The 26,461-nt window shown below is 35.6% G+C and overlaps 6 protein-coding genes and 1 non-coding gene across 9 annotated transcripts; 6 read left to right on the top strand and 1 right to left on the bottom strand.

The window, feature by feature from the left end:
• Positions 1 to 73: 73 nt before the first annotated feature.
• Positions 74 to 4,108, top strand: LOC105956321 (serine/threonine-protein kinase WNK8). Its single transcript, XM_012980170.2, has 7 exons — positions 74 to 1,363; positions 1,628 to 1,665; positions 1,765 to 1,992; positions 2,064 to 2,284; positions 2,363 to 2,520; positions 2,593 to 2,986; positions 3,062 to 4,108. Exons 1-7 carry the CDS (start codon positions 932 to 934, stop codon positions 3,847 to 3,849), a joined length of 2,259 nt encoding a protein of 752 aa, XP_012835624.2. The 5' UTR covers positions 74 to 931; the 3' UTR covers positions 3,850 to 4,108.
• Positions 214 to 286, top strand: TRNAF-GAA (transfer RNA phenylalanine (anticodon GAA)). Its single transcript has one exon. It is a non-coding gene; the product is annotated as a tRNA-Phe (tRNA).
• A 221-nt stretch (positions 4,109 to 4,329) lies between the features above and the next one.
• Positions 4,330 to 5,278, top strand: LOC105956322 (protein yippee-like At4g27745). Its single transcript, XM_012980171.2, has 2 exons — positions 4,330 to 4,799; positions 4,989 to 5,278. The coding sequence occupies exons 1-2, from the start codon at positions 4,707 to 4,709 to the stop codon at positions 5,214 to 5,216; spliced, it is 321 nt and encodes a 106-aa protein (XP_012835625.2). The 5' UTR covers positions 4,330 to 4,706; the 3' UTR covers positions 5,217 to 5,278.
• Positions 5,279 to 6,329: 1,051 nt separating this feature from the next.
• On the top strand, positions 6,330 to 7,765 carry LOC148765218 (protein FAR-RED ELONGATED HYPOCOTYL 3-like). The gene is made up of 2 exons (XM_088812712.1): positions 6,330 to 7,532; positions 7,618 to 7,765. Exons 1-2 carry the CDS (start codon positions 6,580 to 6,582, stop codon positions 7,763 to 7,765), a joined length of 1,101 nt encoding a protein of 366 aa, XP_088668838.1. The 5' UTR covers positions 6,330 to 6,579.
• A 3,294-nt stretch (positions 7,766 to 11,059) lies between these two features.
• On the bottom strand, positions 11,060 to 13,087 carry LOC105956320 (P-loop containing nucleoside triphosphate hydrolases superfamily protein). Its single transcript, XM_012980169.2, has one exon. The coding sequence runs from the start codon at positions 12,723 to 12,725 to the stop codon at positions 11,271 to 11,273; it is 1,455 nt and encodes a 484-aa protein (XP_012835623.2). The 5' UTR covers positions 12,726 to 13,087; the 3' UTR covers positions 11,060 to 11,270.
• Positions 13,088 to 21,501: 8,414 nt separating this feature from the next.
• LOC105956319 (plant/protein) lies at positions 21,502 to 22,948 on the top strand. The gene is made up of 4 exons (XM_012980168.2): positions 21,502 to 21,913; positions 22,003 to 22,269; positions 22,427 to 22,586; positions 22,666 to 22,948. The coding sequence occupies exons 1-4, from the start codon at positions 21,653 to 21,655 to the stop codon at positions 22,842 to 22,844; spliced, it is 867 nt and encodes a 288-aa protein (XP_012835622.2). The 5' UTR covers positions 21,502 to 21,652; the 3' UTR covers positions 22,845 to 22,948.
• A 508-nt stretch (positions 22,949 to 23,456) lies between these two features.
• Positions 23,457 to 25,581, top strand: LOC105956291 (serine/arginine repetitive matrix protein). 3 transcript variants are annotated; one of them, XM_088814644.1, is made up of 2 exons: positions 23,457 to 23,765; positions 24,013 to 25,581. In XM_088814644.1, the coding sequence occupies exon 2, from the start codon at positions 24,038 to 24,040 to the stop codon at positions 25,328 to 25,330; it is 1,293 nt and encodes a 430-aa protein (XP_088670770.1). In that variant the 5' UTR covers positions 23,457 to 23,765; positions 24,013 to 24,037; the 3' UTR covers positions 25,331 to 25,581. The 3 variants fall into 3 exon arrangements, with proteins under 3 accessions (XP_088670770.1, XP_088670769.1, XP_088670771.1); XM_088814643.1 differs by having other exon boundaries at positions 23,744 to 23,805; XM_088814645.1 differs by having other exon boundaries at positions 23,761 to 23,777.
• Positions 25,582 to 26,461: the final 880 nt, after the last annotated feature.

Here is a 26,461-nt window from a genome sequence, read left to right as displayed (position 1 = left end):
GATTATGTGGACCGGACTAGATTGACTAGTTGTTCATGGTGATTATTACTTCCTCTCTTCCCATTTCAAAATTAATAATGAAAATCATAGGCCACCATCACTACCTATAGATATATTATCTAAGGGAAAATAAAATAGCCTCGATTATTTTCCAGCGAAGTTGAATAACGTAAGGTGTCTATGTTTAAATACATTGCTGATTTAAATTCCAATGCGGGGATAGCTCAGTTGGGAGAGCGTCAGACTGAAGATCTGAAGGTCACGTGTTCGATCCACGTTCACCGCAATTAAAGTTTTTTGCTTTTTTTTTTGTCTGTCAATTTGTTGATTTGTTTGAAGGATCAGAATGAGAGGGTTATTAGATTTAGTTGTCCCCACCGTACAAGTGTCTGTTTCAGCCGGACTCTTCGGCTGCTGCTTTCACCGAATTAATTTCTGTTTCCCCATAAATTCATCTATTCCTCATCTTCCCTTTTTTCTTTTTCCCCAATTATTATTATTTTTTTTATTAGGTTAATTTGCTTTTATTGTGTCTCAGTTTCTCCTCCGACATACCCAAACATTGTATTCACCAACCCCCACATTCATATTGAATCCAAAAACATAAATAAAAATTGTTTCTTTAATCCTTAATTCCCGATCTTTTTTCATCCCAGATAGAGAAAACAAATACTATGATTAATTTTTTGATATCAGAAGGGCAGGAATTGGTGTTAATTTCATGAAGCCAATGAATGATTATCGTAGCTTAATTACGTATTAGCGTCAGAATATAAGGTGTTATGGAAATTGGGCCTATGTTGATGACGCCAAACCTGTCTTCCTCCTATTCGTCTCACCACCGATCTGTCTGCAAATTAGATTCACAATCATTATTATCTTCCAAAAAACATTCGTTTGTACATGTCAACATCGCCAATGCCGATCGGAAATGTCGATCCCGAATCAGCCGCACGCGATCGCCATCGTTGTATTCTTATTGCATTCCTTCAGATGTCTTTTTCGACCAAGAATCACAAACCCGTTTCTACAGGAATGCCCTTCTGTGATTCGTAGGCCACCATCGCCACCGCCACTCTTTTTTCTCATTGGTTTGTGGCTCATTTCTGCTTCTGCTAATTTTATTTGGTTGTCCTTTTCCTTGTTTTTGCTGCTGCTGCCGCTGTTGTTGTTCTTGTTGTTTATGACCGGAATGAGTTCTGGTGCGGGCTTTGGATTGACTCGTTCTACAGGAGATGGAAGTGGGAGTGGGTATAAAAATGGGAATTTGTTAGGTTTTCCATTGACTCGAGGTAGTTATGATGAGGCTCATGATCAAGAGGTTAATTACGTGGAGAAATGTCTCAAAAACCGACATGTTCGGGTATATTTTCTTTTCTTTTCTTTTCTCTTTTTTTTTTTATTGGGATTTGTGACATTGATAGTTTGTTTTATTGTTTCTGGTATTGGTTTGAATGATGCTCTTATAGTTACTATTATTTGTTGATTTCATTCCATGCCCTGAGATCTTATGACTATGATTTGTTTGTCTGTTAATATTTTGTTTTAAATTTTTTATGGTATTATTCTTCTTGGTATTTAATGTTACCATTACAGGATGTTAATTGATATTGGTTTTGTTTTGCAGTACAATGAAGTCTTAGGCAAGGGCGCATTCAAGACTGTGTATGAATTTGAACCCTGCCCTTTTCTTTCCCCTTCTTTTATCATCTTGTACATTTTATCAATTAACTGTCGAATTATTAATCCATTTGTTTATTCTAGGTACAAAGCGTTTGACCAAGTTGATGGGATAGAAGTTGCGTGGAACCGAATCAAACTAGATGATGTGTTGCGGTCACCTGAAGATTTGGAAAAATTGTACTCCGAGGTTCATCTTCTTAGACAACTGAAGCATGAAAACATTATCAAATTCTATGATTCTTGGATCGATGAAAAAAGGAAGACCATTAACATGATCACAGAGCTTTTCACATCTGGGAGCCTGAGGCAGTGAGTATCTTCTGTTTTTCTCATACTTTGTGGATATGAATTTTTGTTTAGTATACAGTTTTGGCTGTTAGGTACCGGAGAAAGCACAAAACTGTTGATATGAAGGCTATAAAGAACTGGTCTAGGCAGATTCTCCGAGGTTTAGACTACCTTCATAGTCAGAACCCGCCTGTCATTCATAGGGATCTCAAGTGTGACAATATTTTTGTTAATGGAAATCAAGGAGAAGTTAAGATTGGCGACCTTGGATTGGCAACAATCCTGCAGCAACCTACTGCTAAAAGTGTCATTGGTATAGAGTTGTTGAATATCACTTGTTAAAATAGAATAGCATGAGTAGTATTTTATTCCTTTTCTGCTCTTCCATCAGGAACCCCGGAATTTATGGCTCCAGAGCTTTACGAGGAGGAATACAATGAACTCGTCGACATATATTCCTTTGGACTGTGCTTGTTGGAAATGGTGACTTTGGAATATCCTTATTGTGAATGCAAAAATCCAGCTCAAATTTATCGGAAAGTTACATCGGTAAGTTTGCTTATTTCCATATTGGCTACAAATGATATGTGTCTGTCATCTTAAATACATTTTGTATGGCAGGGTGTTAAACCTGCTTCTCTTGGCAAGGTGGCTTCTCCTGAGGTCAAAGAATTCATTGAGAAATGCTTGGTTCCAGCTTCTCAAAGGTTGTCCGCTAAGGAACTTCTTAAAGAGCCCTTTCTTCAAATTGAGCACTCAGAAGTACCTACTCGTGATTCATTGCGAATACCTAATGAAGCACCTAGATTCTTAAGTTCATCCAATTCTGGGTCTCGTTCTATGGACATAGATCCTGAATATAACCAGTCTGTCTGTGCAGAATACAACTATGGAGGTTCTTGTTCTTTAGTGTTGGAGTTTAAACGGTTACATCTGAACAATGAGTTTAGATTGAAGGGGAAGAAAAACGATGACAACTCGGTCTCATTAACCTTGCGGATTGCAGATCAAGGAGGTAAGTAAATATGTTGTTACTGTAGCAAACTAACTAGCATCGATAAAAATAATCTTCCTTTTTTTGTTATTGCAGGCCGAGTTAGGAACATACACTTTTTGTTTTACCTTGATTCAGACACGGCACATGCTGTTGCAGCCGAGATGGTTGAGCAGCTAGATTTAGCAGAACACGATGTAGCTTTCATTGCTGACTTTATTGATTTCCTAATTATGAGAATTTTGCCCGGATGGAAGCCTTCGTCTGATTGTTGTCACTCGAGTGGGGGAAGAAGTGCGAGTGGGCTAACATTGATGGGCGATCAATGGGAGACGCCCTTATCTGGCAGTCCATTACCATTAATGGTCAAGCAAGATGATGCGTATGAGTACCATATTGATCCTCGTACTTTTGTACCAACTGCAGCCGATGGAAATAGCTTACATGGGAACTCCAATTTTGCATCTCCTCATCTTACATTTATTTTATCTCCATGTTCGAATAACTTGTCATATGGATCAGCTACTTCTGAGGTTGTCTTTGGTGAAGACTGTTTGAGAAAGATTGAGATGTGTAAAGGTTCGAGTGGTGAAGTATCTGAAATGGAGTTTAGGGATGTGTATTATAACGAAAGTAGAATGCACGCAACTGAAAGTGGCAATGTTGAATGTCCCCAAGAAATGGTTTCCAAAAATGTCGGGAGAATAAAAACAAGCAGCTCGACTTTGGTAATAAAAGATCCGGAGACAGAGCTGAAGTCGGAGCTTGATGCAATAGAAATACAATATCAGCAATGGTTTCAAGAACTTTCAAGGATGAAGCAAGAAGCGGTGGAGGCCACCAAGAAAAGATGGATGACCAAAAATAAAGTGGTGGTTCATTGAGCTGCTACTGCTGTTTGTTTCTCTCCCTGCCCATGTCCAAGTCTTTTTTTCTTTTTCTTTTATTTTTTAGTTGAGGATTTTTTAATGAGGATTTTATTCTTTGTTTTCTAATTCTTTGTTGTTTTTGGGTTGCTTTGTGTTGTAACTATGGAACCTCGTGCTTCCGATGCAGAACTAATCACCTCTTGAAACCCAGGTGAAATGGCTCTTTTGTACATAACTATTGACTTCTGAATATATTTCCATTTCATTGAGCAAATTGTTTCATTTGTATTAAATTCTGGTGAGGGCTGAGTAATGCAACACTCAGTTTTAATTGACTGCTGTTTTTAATGAATATCATAAATAAATGGGGTGGGTCTGTTGGGCCAATGGCTTTTGCAAATTGCAGTTTGTAGTGCTTTTTCTTAAGCTTTCATGCTATGGAAAACGTATTGTACATCCACATATTGTTTTTCATTTCTTTACTTTTTTTGGGTGGTGTTGGTTCTATACGCATAGACCATATATTTTAATGCCACCCTTTCTATGTTAGAAAGAGGTAGTCTTTGATGAATCTGTCATTTTCAGAGCCATATATTTTTCTTTCTTGATTAAAACATCATAATATATCTATCTTGTTTCGAATCATCATCATCACTCATCAATATTTTATTATAATTGCACAAAAATGAGTTTCCTGTGTCATCATTTGTTATTTCTTGCAAGAATCCCTTTGTAAGAAGATTAGTTGAGAAATAAAGAGCCATTTTGCTTTTGATTCTCCTTGTATATGCACATATAAAAAAGCATAGAAAGAAGATTTGTGTTCTTTGTCTCTGAGAGTAATAAAATAATCGTGTAACTTTGTTTGGAGAATGGGGGATTTGATTGGTCCAAGGTTGTACAGTTGCTACAATTGCAGAAACCATGTTGCTCTTCATGATGATATCGTTTCTAAAGAGTTTCAGGTGATGAAACTGTTGCTCTTCTTTTTCGAATTATTTTTTATATTTTATAAGGATAAGAGAAGAAAGCAATAGAACTTCTTCTGTTTGATGAATGAGTAAGTTATAGTTGCATTTAAAGCAGAGTGAGTGATGAATGATGATCACTGATTTCTCTTTTGTATTTGTCCATATATATTAATTTGAGGGCAGTCACAAAAGGGAAGAGCGTATCTATTTTCACATGCAGTGAATGTGTTTACGGGAAGGAAAGAAGACAGGCAGCTGATGACAGGCATGCACACAGTGGCAGACATAAACTGCAGGGATTGCAAGCAGGTTTTGGGTTGGATGTATGTCAAAGCCTACGAGGATTCTCAAAAGTACAAGGAAGGTAAAGTCGTGCTCGAAAAGTATAAGATTATCAGAGAAAATTGGTAACTGTAAAATAGATCATCTGCTGTGTGAGTTTGTATGAAGATGTACAAATAATATAATAGAGAGAAGGAAGAAAGGGATGCTTGCTTGCTTCTTACAAAGATGTCAACTCTAAAATGTTATCTATCTTCTTCTGTTGTGTATTGTAAACTTGTTGAATAACAATGATATATTAGTTACCAAATATTGTCAGCAATCAAGATAAACAACAAGCAAATACTTAAATCACAAGTATAAGTTGGGCATTTCATTAGTAGTAGTAGTGTCCTCCAATTGGACCTTGGATTTGAAAAGCCCATTGGGCCTTTTCTCATTTCTACGTGAAAATGTGACCAACGCCCAGTAAGATGTCTTATTATTTTTCTCTAAAAATAATAATATGTTAATAGGAGTGAGCGAGTAATTCAAAAGAGAGAGGAGACAGCTCAACAAGCGCAATCATGCATTCTTCATCATCATCACCAGACATCCAATTATGAAACACCAGAATGTAGGCCCTTTTCTTTTCCTTTTTCTCTCTTTTTTTTTTAAATAAAAAATAAAAAATATCCCAACTGCATGCATATGTAATGATGACGATTACTCTTCTTTCCCTTTTTAATCTTACTTGTCCCACCTATAATTAGTAGTAGTTTATTACTAGGGACTTGCTTTTCGCGGTTGCAAAATTGCTATTCGCGGTTATTAATAAAATATTCCATCTCTCTAGAAAAAGAAGGTTTTGAAGAGAATTTGCTTAAAAATCATTCTTGTTGGTGTGATATACGAAAACAAATGAGCTCGTCGGATGAAGATCGTGATAGCGGACCTAACGAGGTAAAAATTTCTTCTTCTCGATCGGAAAAAGTCGAAAAAATGGCCAAACGCCCAACTCGGGCGCCCAAAGTAGCGGTACACGCCCAAGTTGGGCGTGCAGTTGGCAGCTCCACGCCCGGTTCGGGCGCCCGGCAGCCAACTGCACGCCCAACTTGGGCGTGTACCAGTACTTTGGGCGCCCGAGTTGGGCGTCCGGTTCAAACCGTTTTTAAATTTTTTTTTATTTTTTTTTTTTTAAATAATTTTTTTATTCAATACCGATTATTTTACAACTCAATAAACCGTATTTTCTTTTCAGGTCAATACGTCTAGAGTTGAAGTTGATCATACCGATTATTTTACAACAACTCAATTGTTTGACTCGGGGGACGAGTTAGTGGATTGGGCTCGGTCCGTTGCAAGAGCTCTTTTCGTGAAATTAATTAGAAAAAGTACCCCCAAAATAAATAAAGTGTGTCTGACTTGTGACTTGTTCGGAAAGCCTCGAGGAAGTAACGCAGAGCCGTCCTCGAAAAGGTCTGGTAGCAAAAAAATAGAATGTGGTTTTCAAATGGTCGGACGCCGGCGGTTGGACGATAGATGGGAGCTCAGAACAGTATATGGGAAGCACAATCATCATCCGATATACACGTCTGGGCATGGGCTTAGTGCATTGAATGAAGCGGAGTCGAAGATTATCAAGGATCTTTCACAAAGTCATGTGCCGCCCAAGAAGATTTTGGCTAACCTGAGGAAAAATGGCTTGGGTCTCGATGCTTATTCGAAACAAATATACAATGAAAAGGCGAAGTTGAGAAGATTAGCTAGGGGTGACCGTACGGTGATGCAATATTTGATTGAGTTGCTTGAGGAGCATAACTATTACAAGTGGTTCCGTACAGATGAAACGACACATGCAGTTATCGATTTGATGTGGGCTCACCCTCTATCTGTCGAATTGTTAAGTAAGTTTCCGTACGTTATACTACTTGACAGTACTTACAAAACCAATCAGTACAAATTGCCTTTGTTGGAGATTGTTGGTGTTACTCCGGTCGGAAAAATTTTTACTGTTGGAGTGGTTTTTATGCGCCATGAAAATGAAGAGCATTATACATGGGTGTTGCAAAGGTTGAAGAGACTTTTCCCCCCACATACTCTACCTAGTGCACTCGTGACTGATCGCGAGTTAGGGCTCTTAAAGGCGATAGAGAATGTATTTCCGACTGTGCCTCATCTATTATGTCTTTGGCACATTAACATGAATGTGGGGCGTCGTGCTTCAAAGTGTTTTGGCAATAGTAGGCGTCGAGGATTTGCTTTTGTAGTCGGTCCGTGGCAAACTTTGGTAACATCAGTGTGTGAAGAAGATTTCTACCGGAATTATACAGTTTTAGTGAACGATTACGCGAATCATCCACAGTTGATTGAGTACCTCCAAGACACTTGGCTGATATACAAAGAGAAATTTGTAAAAGCATGGACGGATCTAGTTTTTCATCTCGGCAATACATCGACAAGCAGGTATTTATTTATCAGTGGTTAAATACATATACTTAACTCAATGTGTTGTTGTTTACTGAAACATAACCTACTTTAATCAAATTAGGGTGGAGAGCGCCCATAGAGCATTGAAGAGATGTCCGCTTCCTCCGTTTAACCTGCAGTGGGCGAGATACAGCAATCATACTGTTGCATATTTGCCAGATGCATTGCGGGAGCGACGTGAAGCGTGGGATATTCTAACTAGTGTTTGATTTAGTAATATTGTTGTTATTGTTGTCATTGTTGTTGTTGATGTTGTTGTTGTTGTTGTTGTTGTTGTTGATGTTGTTGTTGTTGTTGTTGTTGTTGTTGTTGTTGTTGTTGTTGTTGTTGTTCTTGTTCTTGTTGTTCTTGTTATTGTTATTATTATTATTATTATTATTATTATTATTATTATTATTATTATTATTATTATTATTATTATTATTATTATTATTATTATTATTATTATTATTATTATTATTATTATTATTATTATTATTATTATTATTATTATTATTAAACGAAAAACAAAAAACAAAAAACATGAAAAAGTTCAAATTTAAAAAACACAAAATCAAATAAACAAATCCAAATAAATCAAACAACAAGTCCAAATCAAATAAACAACACAAGTCCAACTAAAAAAACACAAAACATCAACAAGTCCAAAAATAAACACCTACGTATCTCTCGTCCGACGCCTGCGCTGAGAATGTCGCATATGTGAGTATCCTGCTTCTTGTTCTTCAGAAGCATTAGGACGATCCAACTGTAGATACTCGGCGAATGGGGCGCACATGTCCTGGATCGTCCTGAAAAAGTCATCGGGAATCTGTCGAAATCCTGGAATAGTCGGGGGTGGCAAGTTATCGTAGAAGTAGGGATGCAACACCCGGGTGATGTCGTACACAAACGGAACTGCAGATGGCTCCGCTCTCTCAACCGGCTCGGTACTAGGATGTATACGGACGTGGGTGTGGTCGAGGTACCACGGCAAATACTCCGGTGTCGACTCCCAAGCCGGACGCGCCAAATGACCATAATAATCTTCATTAAGCATGTGCGTGTGAGGGATATTCCACATCTGATCGCCAGGCTCGTAGCTAATTTTGTAAGATGCTAATTTTCTCTCCCTCTTAGCACCTTTTAGCGGACGAATAGGGTCCGACGGTTTAATCTGTCGAAATCCGAACTGACGCAAAACTCTATCGGGCATGTAAGACTCGACCGTATCCATCCATCGAATAGTCCCGTGATGAACCGTCTTTTCAACTTCACGTGACACATTCACTCCAAATGGCGTCCAATTCACCTGTGCGTATGTATTCATAATAGAAATGTATTGATAAACATAGTAAATATATAAATCTTAATTTATTTAAACTTGATACTTACATCTGACGCACGCATAGAATCAAGACGTCGACGATAATCAACAAGTATATCCTCGTCTTTAGGGATATGATGTATCACCTGCCACCTCTTACACCATGGCTCTCCATTCACATGTGCGTTAACCATTGGAGGTCGGAAACACGGAAAATACTCATATATCCAACACTACAAAAATAATAAAATGGCATATTAAACATAACATTTTGGTGATATTAATAAAAGAAAAAATTGAGGGGTTACTACAAATAAAAAATTACCTCTAACAGTGTCAGACAACCACCCATCTGCGCCGCCTCAGCTCGCGTAGCCATGCCCAATTGTCGATACAAATAGGCCAATGTAGCCGAACCCCAAGAATAGTCGGAAATCATATCGATATGCTCTAAAAGTGGGAAAAAATCTGCTTTCACCTTCGATCCACTCTTATCGACAAACAATAGCTTTCCAAGCAAGTACGCAATATATGCTCGTACCCGAAACTCGGAAGCAAATGAAGAATCGTCGCCATACATCCTATCCAAATCATCTAACCGGGATCCGCCTCCATACCACTTCTCCATAACTGGGGGCTCGACACCGAACGCTCTCGCACCCGCATAAATCGCATCTGCCTTATCAATCCAAACGTTAGGGCGCTTTCCACTAACTCGCAAATGCATGATATAGTGCACATCGTGGAGAGTAATAGTCATCTCTCCAAACGGCATGTGAAAGCTGTTGGTGTCTGGCTGCCACCTCTCGATAAATGCCTCTATCAACGGGTTATTGTGCTGAGGGAGCGAACAATAACGCAAGTGATACAACCCGGTACTCTCCAATAGTGAAACACTATAATAGTCGTCGGGGCCCGACCAAGTAGACTTCGCATGAGACCGCAACTTCAGCATATGTCGGCCCTATTGAATATATATTGATATTTAAGAATAGAAAAATCAACTATAAACATTTTAAACAAAAATTATTAAAATTAATAAGTATTACCTTTCCCTCCCAGATGTCGTAGGCAATATGGGCTCCAAAACTCGGAATCAAATGAGGGTATTTTGGTCCACCGGGTGTCTCACCAATCAACTTCCACGGTCGAGTAGGAAGAGTTTTTTTCGGACCGTGCCGGGACCTCGGGTTTGGGGCAGGAGTAGAACCACCGGAAGTACCCGCCATTGTATAAGCCGGAGGCGGAGGCGGAGTCAAACCGTCCTCGTCATCATCATCGGATGGCAAATCAGGCACCGGGAACTGATACTTCTGCTGAAAACGTAGTCCTGGATCGTACTCGTCCTCGTGGGGATCCATATATGTATCCATCTCCTGCTCGGGCTCTGCCTCTGACTCCTCATCCTCCTCAATTGTCATACGCGGTTGTACAAAAGCACCAGTCCGTTCCCCACGACGTTTAGAACTGGTAACATTACGGTTGTGCGTTCTGCCCTCCCGTTCCGCAGTATTCTGGTCCACAGGATTTGCAGGAGGACGAATCAGGGGACCTTTTCCTTTTCCCATTCCTAATTTTTTCATCCAGTTAGACATCCTACAAACATAAAACATATTTTAAATTAATTATATTAATATAATTGAATTTAAAAAAAAAAAAATAAAAAATAAAAAAAAATAATTCGAACGCACGGTTTGGGCGTGAACCGGGCGAGTGAACGCCTGGACCGGGCGTTCACTCGCCCGGTTCACGCCCAAACCGGGCGCCTGCTGCACTATCCAACGCCCAAGTTGGGCGGCCAAGGGGTGTTCGAACGCCCAAATCGGGCGTTTGAACACCCTTTGGCCGCCCAACTTGGGCGTGCAGTTCATTACGGCCGAAAATAAAAAAGCCCCTACAATTCGATTTGTAGGGGCTTTAAACATGAAATTGGTTGCATAAACGACATGGGCAATGCATATTATACGGAAATTAGTCGAAATTACCTCAAAAAATCGAAACCCAATGGCTATTCGAGCTTGATTTCTTCTTTTTCGAATTTTTTTTTTTTTTTTTTTTGCTATTTGCGGTTTTTGGGTTTTGAAAGTTTAGAGAGAGAGGGGTTTTTTTTTATGAGCCGCGAATAGCAAAAACGCAGCCGCGAATAGCATTTCCGTTATTACTACTATTTCATATATCAATATGGATTATCTCTTCCTTTTTCAACACATCATTATACTAATTTTATTATGCAACTAAAAGTACCATTTTCACTATAGAATATCCAATTTTCCTATAATTAATTGCTTGTGATTTTTTTCAAACAAAGGAAACGAATAATAATAAAAAAAGAAAAAATACACACAAATTCTATTAGCCTATTAAACGAAATTACTTTTGTTTTTAGTATCTGACTTAGACAACATCTGTCACCGTTCAATCATTTCTGAATCATGTTGATCCAACGATCCAGGTGTTCTGCAGCTCTTCAACCTCAACAGTCCATACAGTTTTCGGAACTCCTTCGGCACTGCCTCCTTCCAGGCGCCGCCACCCCCTTCCTCCGATACAGACCCCGGCGCCGGAGACGACGCCGTGCTATCGCTCGCCCGCGCTGCCACCTTTCCTCCCCCGCCGTTCCGGCTGTTCGATTGTAGAGCGGATATCACCGTCTTCAACGCACGGCTGGGTGAGCTCCGATTCACCAGCATCAACTCGCTGATCTCCGCCGGACTCATGGTAGCGCCGCTCTGAAATATTCCTTCCACCTGCGTGAACAATTTGTGCTCCTTCACTCCCAGATAATTGTTGGCCAGATTTTTGAAGGAATTGAAATCGCACATCGGAAAATGGATGTGCATATCGATTCTCCCAGGACGCAAGAGCGCTGAATCGATTCCTTCTTTGTCGTTCATCGTGAAAATCATAATTCTCTCATCCTCCGAATTCAACAGCCCATCCATGAAATTCATCAGACCCGATGACGTAATCCTCGACCTCGATCTGTCCGACACATAACGATCTAAATCCTCGACGACGATCAGAGATTTAGGCGCCGTTTGCAACAGAAGGCCGTTCAGATCTGATTCATCGGCCACTTGTGACAAATTGACGTTGTAGACATCGTAGTTGAGGAGATTGGCCGCCGCCGCGATGAAACTGGATTTTCCCGTACCGGAGGGACCGTAGAGGAGATAGCTCCGCTTCCAAACACGGCCGAGTTTGTGATAGTAATGCTTCGATTTCTGAAACATTTCTAAATCGTTGCGTATTTTGGCTTTCACGTCTGGGTCGATTACGAGCGAGTCGAAACTCGCCGGGTGATTGAACGGAACCGATTTCCATCTGCCGTTGCTTCCGTTATTGTAAATCCTCAGTTCTTTCCCCCTCTGCTCGATATCGTCGGAGACTGTGTGTATGTGTTGAAGATAGGGTTTCAGTACCCTCCGCTTATCCCTTTTTTTGATTCTCATGACGAAATTCCGAGAAACAACCTGGTTCCGGTCGTCTCTTTCGATTTGATTGACCCATGAAATTCGAGCTCCGAGAAAGACCTCTTGGATGGACTGATTGTCGTCGAGGGAGAGAAGTATGTCGTTGGGCTTTCTGCCGGAGAAGAGGTTGGTGAAATCGGAATCTTCCAAGGAAGCCAAGGAGTTGACGTAGAGAGAAACTCGGCGGTAGAACAGGTTTTGTTGTTGGGTGGAATCGTTCAACTCGGGGACTCGAAAGTGCTGGTGGACATGAACTCGGTCTTCAACCCACTCACCCCATTTTCTGACAACATATATCAGAGCAGTACGATGTAGAAACAACCGGACTATAAACATTAAGCATACGATCAAGAAACATATCAACAACAAGTTTATCACAAACAAAGGCATGTATGTATATATGTATATATAATATATATGTACACACACACCCACACACAGAGACAACAATTGGTGGAGTTTTCTTCTTCACAGTTTTGTGTATCTTGCCCTTGTTGGAAAGAATGAATGAATGAATGAATTGGGCGAGAGAGAGAGAAAGTGGAATGAATATGGAGTTGAATGAATGAAAATGAAATAGAGGGAGGAAGGAAGAGTTGTAGTTGTAAAGTGGTTATTTGCTGGCAAGAAAATTAAAGGGAGTAGGACGACTCTGAATAATGAATATATAAAAACTTAATTTGTTGTGCTAATATCTTTTTTGATATTGTTTTTTGTGTGATTTATATAAATGAGAATAAAGTGGGGTGTTTATTTTAATTTATAGTAGTGGAGGTTGGTCCCCTATCACTCTCTATGTATACGTTTCTCCATCGTCGTTCCTAACTGCACTTTCCAGCCAATAAATTTTATTTTGAATAATTCATTTTTCATTATTATTATCACAGCCCTACATTTTATTATGGGGAAACTACAGATAAATCCCTAATCCAAAACTCAACACACAGATCAGTCCCTAGGTAGTTTCCCCAAGCAATTCAGTCCCTATTCACGCGTCTGACATGCAGTTCAGTCCCTAATGTGAATTTTATATATTTTATTATATTCTCTCTCTTCTTTTTCACTCTCACCCTTTTCTCTCTCTTCCTTTTCTCTCTCTTCATCTTCTCTTTCTTTCTTCTCTTTCTTCTCTGTTTCTACTGCTTTCTTTCTTCTCTATTTCTTCTCTCTTTCTCTCCTCTGGTTTCCTCTTTTTCCGACGAAAAAATCACTGTAAAACCCACCCACCCCACAATGGTTTCGAATCCTGGAAGGTTATTTTACTGTTGCCCACACCATGGCTACTCCCATTGGTGTGAACCATTTGAAGTTGGGCAAACTTTTTCCAACTCAAATCGTGAAGAAAATGAAGCTACAAGTGCGTCGATGAACCAAGTCCATCAAGAAAGTGAAGTGAAGAATTGTAATTCTGAAGGTGGAGTAGTTCATAGTTTGATAGTGTTGAATCTAGTAATATTTTCAGTCTACATGCTATGTAAAACCTATGTACTGTTGTTTAATTAGTGAACATAAGAGTACAATGTATAAGCTGGTAAAGTTCGGGTTATTCGTGAATATAGTACGCTTTGTCCACCAAATAAGTACAATGTATAAGCTGGTAAAGTTCGGGTTATTCGTGAATATAGTACGCTTTGTTCACCAAATAAGTACAATGTATAAGCTGGTAAAGTTTGGGTTATTCGTGAATATAGTATGCTTTGTTCATCAACTAAGTACAATGAATACACATGTGAAGTACAAGTGATTCGTGACTATAGTACGATTTGTTCACTGATAAAGTATATGTTTGCCATTTATATAGTATTGTTACAGTTAGGGGTGAAAGTCGGATGGATCGGATCGGAATAAGCCTTTTCGGAAAATTTCCAAAAAAATTCGGAAGTACAAAATCAATTCCAATTCCAATTCCAAAATATTCGGAATCTAAAAATTCATTCCAATTCCAAAAGGCTCGGAAATTTCGGAATTTCGGAAAAAAATCGGAAATCACATAAGCTTTAAAATTTCAAAAATTAGCCGAGATTTTCTAAAATGTTCATAATATTTCAAAAATAAGAACATTCACGTTGATAAAAGTAAAACTAATAACTATTAAATTCAGTTAAAAAAAATAAAAAAAAAATAAACACAACATAATATCCAATAAAACTTCTAACAAAAGTTCATTATGTCAAAATCCTAAAACAAAACTCACAGTTGTATTTTTCGGAAAAAGAAGTATTATATAATATATATTATTTATAGGTGTATTTTTCAGAAAAAAATCGGATTATTTCGGAATTAATTCCGGAATTAAATCGGATCGGAAATCGGAAATTCCAAATTTATTTTATATAATTCCAATTCCAATCCAAAAAAATCGGAAAAATTCGGAAATCGGAATTTCGGAAGTCGGAATGAAAAAAGTTGTTCCAAAATCGAAACTTTTCGGATTGGAACCGGCGGAAATTGGAAATTCCGTTCCAACTAGCACCCCTAGTTACAGTCTATATATTATTGTCGGGCCAATGCATCCATATGATCGCATTTTAAGACACAACTCTTCATTTTAAGACTATTAAGAATGAATGGAGACAATGTGGGAGTTGATCAATATCGATTATGGTAACAATTGAAGAAAATATTAGTTTTACACTTGAGCATTGTAGACTTGTATGAATATATTGTATAGTATATGAGTATCATGTATGAAATTCAACATATTTATGGGATCTTGTATTCCAAACGCAACAATAATTCTCACCTACCTTAAAATAACCATCTAAAACATAATTTATGCATCTCCAGTACTTATTGATCATTAAAGCGTCAATGAAATTGGTACGATACAATTCATCAAAAAATATGGTACGCTTTGTTCATCAAGTAAGTACAATGAATACACTTGTGAAGTACAAGTGATTCGTGACTATAGTACTCTTTGTTCACTGATAAAGTATATGTTTGCCATTCATATAGTATTGTTACAGTCTATATATTATTGTCGGGTCAATGCATCCATATGATCGCATTTTAAGACACAACTCTTCAGTTTAAGACTATTAAGAATGAATAGAGACAATGTGGGAGTTGATCAATATCGATTATGGTAACAATTGAAGAAAATATTAGTTTTACACTTGAGCATTGTAGACTTGTATGAATATATTGTATAGTATATGAGTATCATGTATGAAATTCAACATTTTTATGGGATCTTGTATTCCAAACGCAACAATAATTCTCACCTACCTTAAAATAACCATCTAAAACATAATTTATGCATCTCCCGTACTTATTGATCATTAAATCGTCAATGAAATTGGTACGATACAATTTATCAAAAAATATGGTACGCTTTGTTCATCAAGTAAGTACAATGAATACACTTGTGAAGTACAAGTGATTCGTGACTATAGTACGATTTGTTCACTGATAAAGTATATGTTTGCCATTCATATAGTATTGTTACAGTCTATATATTATTGTCGGCCAATGCATCTATATGATCGCATTTTAAGACACAACTCTTCATTTTAAGACTATTAAGAATGAATGGAGACAATGTGGGAGTTGATCAATATCGATTATGGTAACAATTGAAGAAAATATTAGTTTTACACTTGAGCATTGTAGACTTGTATGAATATATTGTATAGTATATGAGTATCATGTATGAAATTCAACATATTTATGGGATCTTGTATTCCAAACGCAACAATAATTCTCACCTACCTTAAAATAACCATCTAAAACATAATTTATGCATCTCCCGTACTTATTGATCATTAAAGCGTCAATGCAATTGGTACAATTCAATTCATCAAAAAATATGGTACGCTTTGTTCATCAAGTAAGTACAATGAATACACATGTGAAGTACAAGTGATTCGTGACTATAGTACGCTTTGTTCACTGATAAAGTATATGTTTGCCATTCATATAGTATTGTTACACTCTATTTATTATTGTCGGGCCAATGCATCCATATGACCGCATTTTAAGACACAACTCTTCAGTTTAAGACTATTAAGAATAAATAGGAACAATGTGGGAGCTGATCAACATCGATTATGGTATGTTTTTCGTGAATACACATGTGAAGTACGCTTTGTTCATCAAGTAAGTACAAGTCTAGTGTTGACAAGGTATCATCGAATAGACTAGAAAGTATTTGTTGCTCATTTTAATGGTACGCTTATATTCTTTATACAAACTAATTAATTGCAAAATAAAGCCGCAATCAAGGTTCCCATCCTGCTGCCTGCATCCATGAACCTATTGAGCTTCCGATTGTATCTCCAACCCAGACATTCTTTCAATCACCTTGCTGTAAAACGAGGCCTACGAAAATAAAATACATACATTGACTGCAATCTTCTTTTACATCAATTCCTGCAATTACATACACATAAAACTACAATTATAACAAATACAACGTACTATAAAGTTCCACATGTCAATACCATCCAAAGTTACTAGTATTACCATTCAAAGGCACTAGTAATACTATTATGGCATATGACTTATACTACAGGACCATCAAACATTATACTTCTAGTACCATATGTCAATACCATCCAAAGTCACTAGTAATATCATTCAAAGGCACTAGTAATATTATTATGGCATATGACTTATACTACAGGAGCATCAAACATTATACTTCTAGTACCATATGTCAATACCATCCAAAGTCACTAGTAATATCATTCAAATGCACTAGTAATACTATTGTGGCATATGACACATACTACAGAACCATCAAAGATTATACTTCCAGTACCCTGTGTTAATACCGTCCGAAGTCAAGAACAATACCATTATTACATATGACATATCCCTTGTTGGGACTAAATGCTTTCGGGACAGTACTTCGAGTACCCTGTGTCAATACCATCTAAATGCACTATTAATACCATTACTGTCCATGACACATACTATAGAACTAGTACGAAAAATACAATAAGCCTATTTCCCATATCCTATATGAAACCCTTGTTAAGACTCAAAATACTTTGGGGACATGCTAATGTCACCGAAGAATAATACCCATGAGGAAACTGTTACAAAATCATGAAATTCGACAACAAATAAATGATCTTTGCAAACCCAAACAACAGAAAAACAGATATTGGAACCGATTTAATGATTAGGGAAAACACCGAATAAAGTCGAGACATAATACCCATGAGAAGATATGTTCAAAATCATGTAATTCTACAACAAATAAACCTTTTTGCAAGCTTAAGCAACACCCAAATGGGTCTGTTTCCAAGAAAATGAAAGAAAAAAAAAAAATCAAACCTTGTTGTTTACCCTGCTTCACCATTGTCGAGAAATGGGTTTGTTTATTTTTATTTTTCCTTTCGTTGTATAATTTTTCTGCGTTTTGTTGATTCTTCGTGCTTCGTTGTTTCTTCCTTCTTTGTTGTTTCTTTGTTCTTCGTTTCTTCTCCGTTTCTTCTTTGTCTGTAAATGGGTATAAACTGAACGGTGGTTTTTTTCCTGCACCTTTTTAGCTTCTTTCTTGTTGTTTGATTTTTGAAATGTAACGGGCAAAGAGCGTGTAACACAAACGGCGCGTTGGAGGTTGGAAATAAGTTATGTAAAACTAGTATAAAGTAAAGGGTATTTTAGTATTTGCACATTTTATTAGGGACTGAACTGCATGTTAGGCGCGTGAGTAGGGACTGAATTGCTTGGGGAAACTACCTAGGGACTGATCTGTGTGTTGAGTTTTGGATTAGGGATTTATCTGTAGTTTCCCCTTTTATTATTGTATTTAAATATAAATATTAAAAATAATAGGTGGTACGCGGCATTGATGTTTGATTGGGCTTTATTAGCAGCTATGCATACAAGTGCAAGTGGGTTTGTTGATGAATCCAATAAAAGGTTGATATCGATTTCCACCCCATTTTTCAAAGTCAGCTTGTTTCATTAATTTTGTTTTAATTAACTCAGTAAATCTGTTTTCCTTGACCATATATTATTATTATTATTATTATTATTATTATTATTATTATTATTATTATTATTATTATTATTATTATTATTATTATTATTATTATTATTATTATTATTATTATTATTATTATTATTATTATTATTATTATTATTATTATTATTATTATTATTATTATTATTATTATTATTATTATTATTATTATTATTATTATTATTATTATTATTATTATTATTATTATTATTATTATTATTATTATTATTATTATTATTATTATTATTATTATTATTATTATTATTATTATTATTATTATTATTATTATTATTATTATTATTATTATTATTATTATTATTATTATTATTATTATTATTATTATTATTATTATTATTATTATTATTATTATTATTATTATTATTATTATTATTATTATTATTATTATTATTATTATTATTATTATTATTATTATTATTATTATTATTATTATTATTATTATTATTATTATTATTATTATTATTATTATTATTATTATTATTATTATTATTATTATTATTATTATTATTATTATTATTATTATTATTATTATTATTATTATTATTATTATTATTATTATTATTATTATTATTATTATTATTATTATTATTATTATTATTATTATTATTATTATTATTATTATTATTATTATTATTATTATTATTATTATTATTATTATTATTATTATTATTATTATTATTATTATTATTATTATTATTATTATTATTATTATTATTATTATTATTATTATTATTATTATTATTATTATTATTATTATTATTATTATTATTATTATTATTATTATTATTATTATTATTATTATTATTATTATTATTATTATTATTATTATTATTATTATTATTATTATTATTATTATTATTATTATTATTATTATTATTATTATTATTATTATTATTATTATTATTATTATTATTATTATTATTATTATTATTATTATTATTATTATTATTATTATTATTATTATTATTATTATTATTATTATTATTATTATTATTATTATTATTATTATTATTATTATTATTATTATTATTATTATTATTATTATTATTATTATTATTATTATTATTATTATTATTATTATTATTATTATTATTATTATTATTATTATTATTATTATTATTATTATTATTATTATTATTATTATTATTATTATTATTATTATTATTATTATTATTATTATTATTATTATTATTATTATTATTATTATTATTATTATTATTATTATTATTATTATTATTATTATTATTATTATTATTATTATTATTATTATTATTATTATTATTATTATTATTATTATTATTATTATTATTATTATTATTATTATTATTATTATTATTATTATTATTATTATTATTATTATTATTATTATTATTATTATTATTATTATTATTATTATTATTATTATTATTATTATTATTATTATTATTAGGTAAAACAGGAAAACAAACAATCCAGATCCACAGGATTGTAATTGTAAATAAATATTTGAAACAAGACGAAATAATTAATTTATTGTTCTTTGCAAAATATGGCTTTTGCAAAAAGTAATTAATCCTAAAGTAACTTGTGGATAAGAATAACACATATATTGATTATTTATAAATCCGATTTAAGATTGATTCTTCAGATTTTGATTATGTTCATCCTTTGATATATAATTTCAATTTGTCATACTAATTATCTGTATTTACACTTTAATCTCTTGAATTTACTAAACTACCATTGACTGACTGAATATTTCCTCCAAAATTATTGCATTTTGTCATCCATCCCGTTGATGAAAAACTATTTCTTAGAGATTCCTTCACATAATAATTATAAGTTCAATGATATATATACCTCTGCTTTATTATTTCATATTAGCTCAAACTTGAAATATAATGACAAATTCAGCATGTTAAGTATTTGAAAAAAGAAAAAGAAAAAAAAGTAGTATACAATAGAAACAGTGAGAATGAGGACGACGGCATTGCCTAGTTCTTTGATACGGACCGCATGCTTCTTAGTTTAACTCCATTTGCCATTGAATAATAATATTGCAATTTTTCGATTTAACAAATATTGCAATGATATATGATATAACTTTTGGGAGTATAGTAGTAGCCCATATTTATTATAGGTTGCGTTGTGACAGACTGACAGTGACAACATTACGAAATTGGCTCAATACCTCTGCCAACTGACCACTTCTAACTTCCAAATCCATTATTTATTATTTGCAAATTTGTCACTTTAGACAAATATTATATTTATTATTATTATTATCTAAATAATCTTCCATGCCTTTGAAAGATCAGATACAAACACTTACTATATCCACATCAATCAATCCCGAGTCTCATTTTGGTTTTCTTAGCTTGATAAATTAAAATACGAGTAACGATTAGTATTCACCAATTACTGTTATGATTCATATATCCACTTGCCCGAATGATATTTTAATTATTGCAATATGTATGTATGTATATACACGTACGTACAGGTTGTCCAAATGAATTATGTATACTAATAATTAAGTGATACTTGGCACTCAAATACCGCCGGGACTGGGTTCGTTCGGCTGACCGATTTCTGAAACGTTATGGAATTTATTCATTTTCTTGGTAATTTCGTGAGGAAGATTTATCATAAAACTTAATATTAATATTATTATTATTAGGGAATAAGATTCTTTTGAGGATGGCGCGCGGTATATTCTCCTGTCATCAATCATCAAATTAGTAAAAATATTATTGTGTGCACGTCATCTTTGGGATTAGATTAATAGTAAAGACAAATGAAATTGAATTAATAACGTGTCCAAGCCGTGTAGGAAAAAAATGATTGTTTCCTTTTCCAATTAATAATCAAAACAGCACCAACTTCTGTAATAGTCTTCCCCGGCCATCGTTTTCTCTTACGATAAACTGTAGAAATTGTTATTTAGATTTGAATTATTTAAAAAAAATATATAATGGACTGAGCTTGATAACTGAAATGCTCCAGCCCATAGATTTGATATTAGTACCCAAATATATATAGTTGGGCCTCCATCATATCGTTTAATGTGAACTAGAACCCAAATATATTATATTACTCCGTATGGAGTCGTAGTTAGTTAGTAGTACCCAAAAAAAACAAAAAATGATTGTAAATTAAATAGACCTCATATTTTCCTTATCTTTGTTTCACACACACACACACACACACACGCACAGTTGTCGTTGTTGTGTGGCGAGCAAACGCCCCATTCTCTGAGTGCTTCCAAAAACCTGTAAAATCTCACTCTCAATAATTTCTCAAATTCCGTCCTGTTCAATTTCTTCATAATTAATTAAGCATGGCGGCGGCGGCGGCCACGCTCGGCCTCCCCAAACTTGTTACTTCAAAGCAGCAACCCCATTTCCATTCCAAAGTACTAGTCTCATCAGTTTCCCAGACCCAACAGACCATCATTTCAAAATCATCATCTCAAAACCAACCCTTAAGCAAAGATAATAATAAACTCCTCCTCAATCAAACAACGGCACTACTTCACCACCTCAACTCAGCTTCTCTCCCTCTCACAGCACTCGCATTGCCTTTCTTTTTACACCCCGAGGTATGTATGTACGTATGTTTGTCGTTGTAATTAAATGTTCATGTGTGCTGATCTTTGTTGTTTTTTGTGTAATTAAATAAAAAAAAAAGGAAGCGGTAGCTGCTGGAGGGGAATTTGGGATATTTGAAGGGAGATCGTTTGCATTGATACATCCGATAGTGATGGGTGGTCTTTTTATATACACTGTGTATGCTGGTTATCTTGGCTGGCAATGGAGGAGGGTTCGCACTATACAGGAGGAGGTTTCTGACCTCAAGAAGCAACTCAAGCCTGTTCCTGTCACCCCCGACGGCGCCGCACCAGCACCAACTCCGTCGCCGTCGCCGCTTGAAGCCAAGATCCAGCAGCTCACTGAGGTAAACTAGTGAGTCAGAAAATCAAAAGCCATGTTGTTGTTGTTGTTGAGGTTTTCTTTCTTCTTCAGAACTAAAACATTAAAGAGAATTAAAATGAATGTATGCTGTGTAGAAAATATAAAAGGGTATTAAAGTGAATAATATAGAAAAATGGCAGGAAAGGAAGGAGTTAATAAAAGGGTCATACAGAGAGAAGCACTTCAATGCAGGATCCATATTGCTTGCTTTTGGTGTGTCTGAAGCTATCTTTGGTGGTCTCAATACTTGGCTCCGCACTGGAAAGCTTTTCCCTGGCACTCATCTTTTTGCTGGTGCAGGCAAGTCTTCTTCTATTTTCTCTACATTTTTAACAATAAGTTTGTTTGATTGATGGGGTTATCTAAATTAATGTAACAGGCATAACAATTCTATGGGCAGCTGCTGCTGCATTAGTACCTCCAATGCAGAAGGGAAATGAAACTGCTAGAAATCTTCACATTGCCCTCAATGTCTTCAATTTACTCCTCTTCATTTGGCAGATCCCTACTGGAATCGACATTGTCTTCAAAGTTTTTGAATTCACTAAATGGCCTTGATTCATAACAACCCTGTTGTTTATATATGCTTGTATCCCATGATTTTTCCTAAATTCATTTTATATATACATTCTTTCAAATAAAAGCAACGATTTGTTTTTCAATGTATAGTCTCTTGTTGTTAAAATTAGCCAGTGAACTACAAAGTATCAAACGGTGGAGAGTGTGCTACTCCTATAATAATTAATGTCATTGGTTCCTATCGAATAGGTATAGGTGATCGACATCAATTTTCTCTAAGTAAGTAGTTGTTGCTATATAAGTGGTGATTAGTAAAGTTTATGTTTTAGTTGGAAGGTTTTGGGAAGAAAAGGGAACCGGTTGCTTTGATGAGAAAGAAGGTATTGTTAGCATGAATGAATACTCAAGAATAATTTCCATCCTTCACTTTACCATTACCATCAGAGTAGTGATCTTTTTGTCTGAGAATGACACATGACAAGTCTTCCCTATAAAATTACCTAATTTTGGATGCAATAATATGTACTAATAGTTGTTTCTATTGTGTGTATGACTAGGAGAGCCATGAATGAATATGATGTTTAATTTTATTGCTGTAAGTATTAGGTAGTCAACAAGTACTAAAATATGCAAGCTTCTTTTGGAAGCTGAAAAATATGTAAAGGTACAAACTAATTATAAATATAAATAGACAGAGGGAATCCACTTGTGAAGAAGCAAAGTGTGCTTTATGTCCAACATGGAATCTCTAGATATTGTAAGAGAAAAGAAAAGGAGATTGTGTTTGAGGAGCTGTCTTTGTTAAGCTGACTTTTTTGTTCATTTAAAAAAAGAAAGAAAAAAAAGCGGGAATAGAGAGAAGGAGATTATTCGCTGATAGTGGAATGGAATCAGGAAAACAGAGAGATATATAGAGATGTGAATCATCTTCAAAAGAGACCGTCCGAGGTGAAGAAGAAGGTGATACCAACCGTAATTCGAACATTATACTCTCTGAGCTGTAATTAATATAATTATTAATATAATGTTTCTCTCCTCCTCCTCCTCCTCCTTCTCCTCTGCTGAATCTGATACTTTTCTTACCATCTATCTATCCTCCTTTTCCTCTCTTTGTTGTACACACATACGCTCGTGTTTCATGCTTTGTCTATTACATTATATATATCACACCCTCATTGTTTTCATTCTTTGTCATTTCATCATACAGAAACAACAACTTGTTAGAGATTGTTATGGCAAGCCAACAGCCTCGTCCCGCATGGTTCCGTTTTTCTTCCTTGGCTGCTCGTGCCCCTGCACCACCACCACCAACAGCCCCTACTCGCCCACCACCACCACCTCCACCTCCTGTACAGGCACCCCCACCAGCAATTCCTACTCGTCCACAGGCACCTCCATCAACAGCCCCTGCACAGGCACCCCCACCAGCAATTCCTGCTCGCCCACCAGCTCCTATGCCAGCCTTAGTTCGACCCTCCATTCCAATTAGGCCCTCTTTTCCACCTCCTCCTGCCGCTGCTGCTGCACCACCACCACGACCGTCTCCTGCAACCCCTCCGGCTCCACCAAAGTCACCAATTGCAACCACCCCTGCACCAGCTGCAACTCCACCAAGGTCTCCAATTGCAGCTCCCCCAAGGTCTCCAATTGCAGCTCCAACAAGATCCCCCGCACCACCAGCAACTAGGTCTCCAATTGTGGCTCCTGCTCCTCAGCCATCTCCGCCAAGGTCTCCACCAAAGTCACCAATTCCAACTCCAACAAGATCCCCGCCGAGGTCTTCTCCTGTCCAAAGATCAACCTTCACAGCAAACTCCAATACTCCTCCTAAAACAAAACCACAGACTCCACCATCCTCTTCAAAGCCAACAAACGCCGCAAAGCCAATACCATCATCTCCAAAAGAAATCAAACCTTTGGAAATTAGAACCCCACCACCTTCACAATCTCCTCAAATCAAGCCTTTATCTCACCCTCCATCCCCTTTCACATTACCACCAGCGCAAATACACGCAGATGGCGGCCCACTCATCGAGCACAAAACGGTGCTCGAGCAACACACCACCGTTGTCGACAAACCAATGAAAAGCCCCAGAGGCCACAACAACAATGCTCATTCTTCTTCCAATGGAAAGAGAGAATCAATAAAGAGCCGTGCGAGCACCAAGAAACCTTCCGAAAGTGAAGGATTGGGTATGAGAGTCATCACACTTGCTGGCGAAAACAAAGGAGCTATAATGGAATTGTCAAGTCACACTTCCCAGAAGAAGAAGCACTTTGTGGGCAACCCGAGGACACTGCAAAACAGCAGTAGATCAAGCAGTGAGAGCGATGAAGATGGGAGTAGTAGTAATAAAAGTAAGAGGGGAATGCGTACTCCAATGACAGCAGCATACTTAAACAGCAACGTCCAGGGACTGAACAATTCAATCCTATACAATACTAATTTTCAACACAACGACCCTGGGGTCCACCTCTCTCTCACCAGAAACTCCAACGGTGCTCCACTACACCGCCATGGCTAAATTATTTACAATGCTGCTGACTGGTCAGTGATCAATCAGTCTCTGTTTCCTTTCTTTTTTTTTTTGTTTTTTTTTTTTGTTTTCGGATGGAATAATAAAATGGAATTCGTCATGTGACGAAAAAGTCAAGTAAAAGGGGCTTTGTGGGCACCGATTCTCCATCCAGCTAATAAGTGCTTGCTGCATCTTTCCCTGTTTAATTCAGGCCTTTGATATGAGATTTAATAAATTTACTCTTTGTTGTTTTCTGAGCTAGAGAACCATGAACTACTCACATCAAACACAGTTTTTATGATCAAATAATATTCCCATTTCAATGCTTTTTTTTTTTACATTTTTCTGCACCTCATACAACACATTAAAAGAAGCACGTAATGACTCAACGGATTGTTAACTGTTGGAGCAAAGTACACATGAAGAAAAATAAATGAAATAATAAGACGACTAAGATTCAGTTTTGCTCATTTGAAATATACGAAAGCGAAGAATGTTGCAAATTCTGATACAAGAATTAATGGATGTAGTAAATATGAGCTTCATACATTGATAGCTTGTAATCTGTGCGCAACACTATAGGGACAAAGTGAGCGCAAACTCAAAATGCTGTATTGGAATTCACAACGTATATTTGTTCCAACAACCATGTAAGTATGCAACCCTCAAGATATATAGACAGGTTGGCTTCAAAAGAGTGTTCTGTGATCAATTCCAAAACTTAACATGTTTTTTCAAGTCCTTTGCACATTTAAACACAGAATCTTAAAATTTATGACATGATTATTATTAATTAATGCCTTAATAGTTCGTAGTTCTAGCCAAATCAATTACTCCATATGGACCTCAAACATCGTACATTGCGATATCGAAAAAGAAGCATAAAAAATTGTGAATTCTGATACATATAAGCAATTACATTCAAATAAAAGTTACTCTTACTATTTTTGGTTGGCTAATCTAAGAGGCAACCCTACACCTGCTTTCCGGACAACTTAACTTGTCTGCTAGTTAATCATTTTCAGTGTGATCCATTTATTCACAGAAAAAAGATTTGCTTTTTAGCTAGAAATATTGCGATTTGTCTCCATAAAACTTGAGCAATTGGGTTTTTGAATAATCCAAATAAACTTACTC

Source organism: Erythranthe guttata, chromosome 14 (genome assembly GCF_056151865.1).
Source record: "Erythranthe guttata isolate IM_541 chromosome 14, IM_541, whole genome shotgun sequence".
Lineage (NCBI taxonomy): Eukaryota > Viridiplantae > Streptophyta > Magnoliopsida > Lamiales > Phrymaceae > Erythranthe > Erythranthe guttata.
Note: the sequence above shows the minus strand (reverse complement) of the source record. Positions and strands in the feature narration are given on the sequence as shown.

Bases quoted from the DNA above. Each gene is read 5' to 3' on its own strand.
- LOC105956321 (XM_012980170.2), top strand. From the start codon at position 932: ATGTCGATCCCGAATCAGCCGCACGCGATCGCCATCGTTGTATTCTTA. The intron at 1,364-1,627 runs GTATATTTTCTT...TTTGTTTTGCAG, and splicing joins TCAAAAACCGACATGTTCGG to TACAATGAAGTCTTAGGCAA. The intron at 2,285-2,362 runs GTATAGAGTTGT...CTCTTCCATCAG, and splicing joins TACTGCTAAAAGTGTCATTG to GAACCCCGGAATTTATGGCT.
- LOC105956322 (XM_012980171.2), top strand. From the start codon at position 4,707: ATGGGGGATTTGATTGGTCCAAGGTTGTACAGTTGCTACAATTGCAGA. The intron at 4,800-4,988 runs GTGATGAAACTG...ATTTGAGGGCAG, and splicing joins TCGTTTCTAAAGAGTTTCAG to TCACAAAAGGGAAGAGCGTA.
- LOC105956291 (XM_088814644.1), top strand. From the start codon at position 24,038: ATGGCAAGCCAACAGCCTCGTCCCGCATGGTTCCGTTTTTCTTCCTTG.
- LOC148765218 (XM_088812712.1), top strand. From the start codon at position 6,580: ATGGTCGGACGCCGGCGGTTGGACGATAGATGGGAGCTCAGAACAGTA. The intron at 7,533-7,617 runs GTATTTATTTAT...TAATCAAATTAG, and splicing joins GGCAATACATCGACAAGCAG to GGTGGAGAGCGCCCATAGAG.
- LOC105956319 (XM_012980168.2), top strand. From the start codon at position 21,653: ATGGCGGCGGCGGCGGCCACGCTCGGCCTCCCCAAACTTGTTACTTCA. The intron at 21,914-22,002 runs GTATGTATGTAC...TAAAAAAAAAAG, and splicing joins CTTTCTTTTTACACCCCGAG to GAAGCGGTAGCTGCTGGAGG. The intron at 22,587-22,665 runs GCAAGTCTTCTT...TTAATGTAACAG, and splicing joins TCATCTTTTTGCTGGTGCAG to GCATAACAATTCTATGGGCA.
- LOC105956320 (XM_012980169.2), bottom strand. From the start codon at position 12,725: ATGCCTTTGTTTGTGATAAACTTGTTGTTGATATGTTTCTTGATCGTA.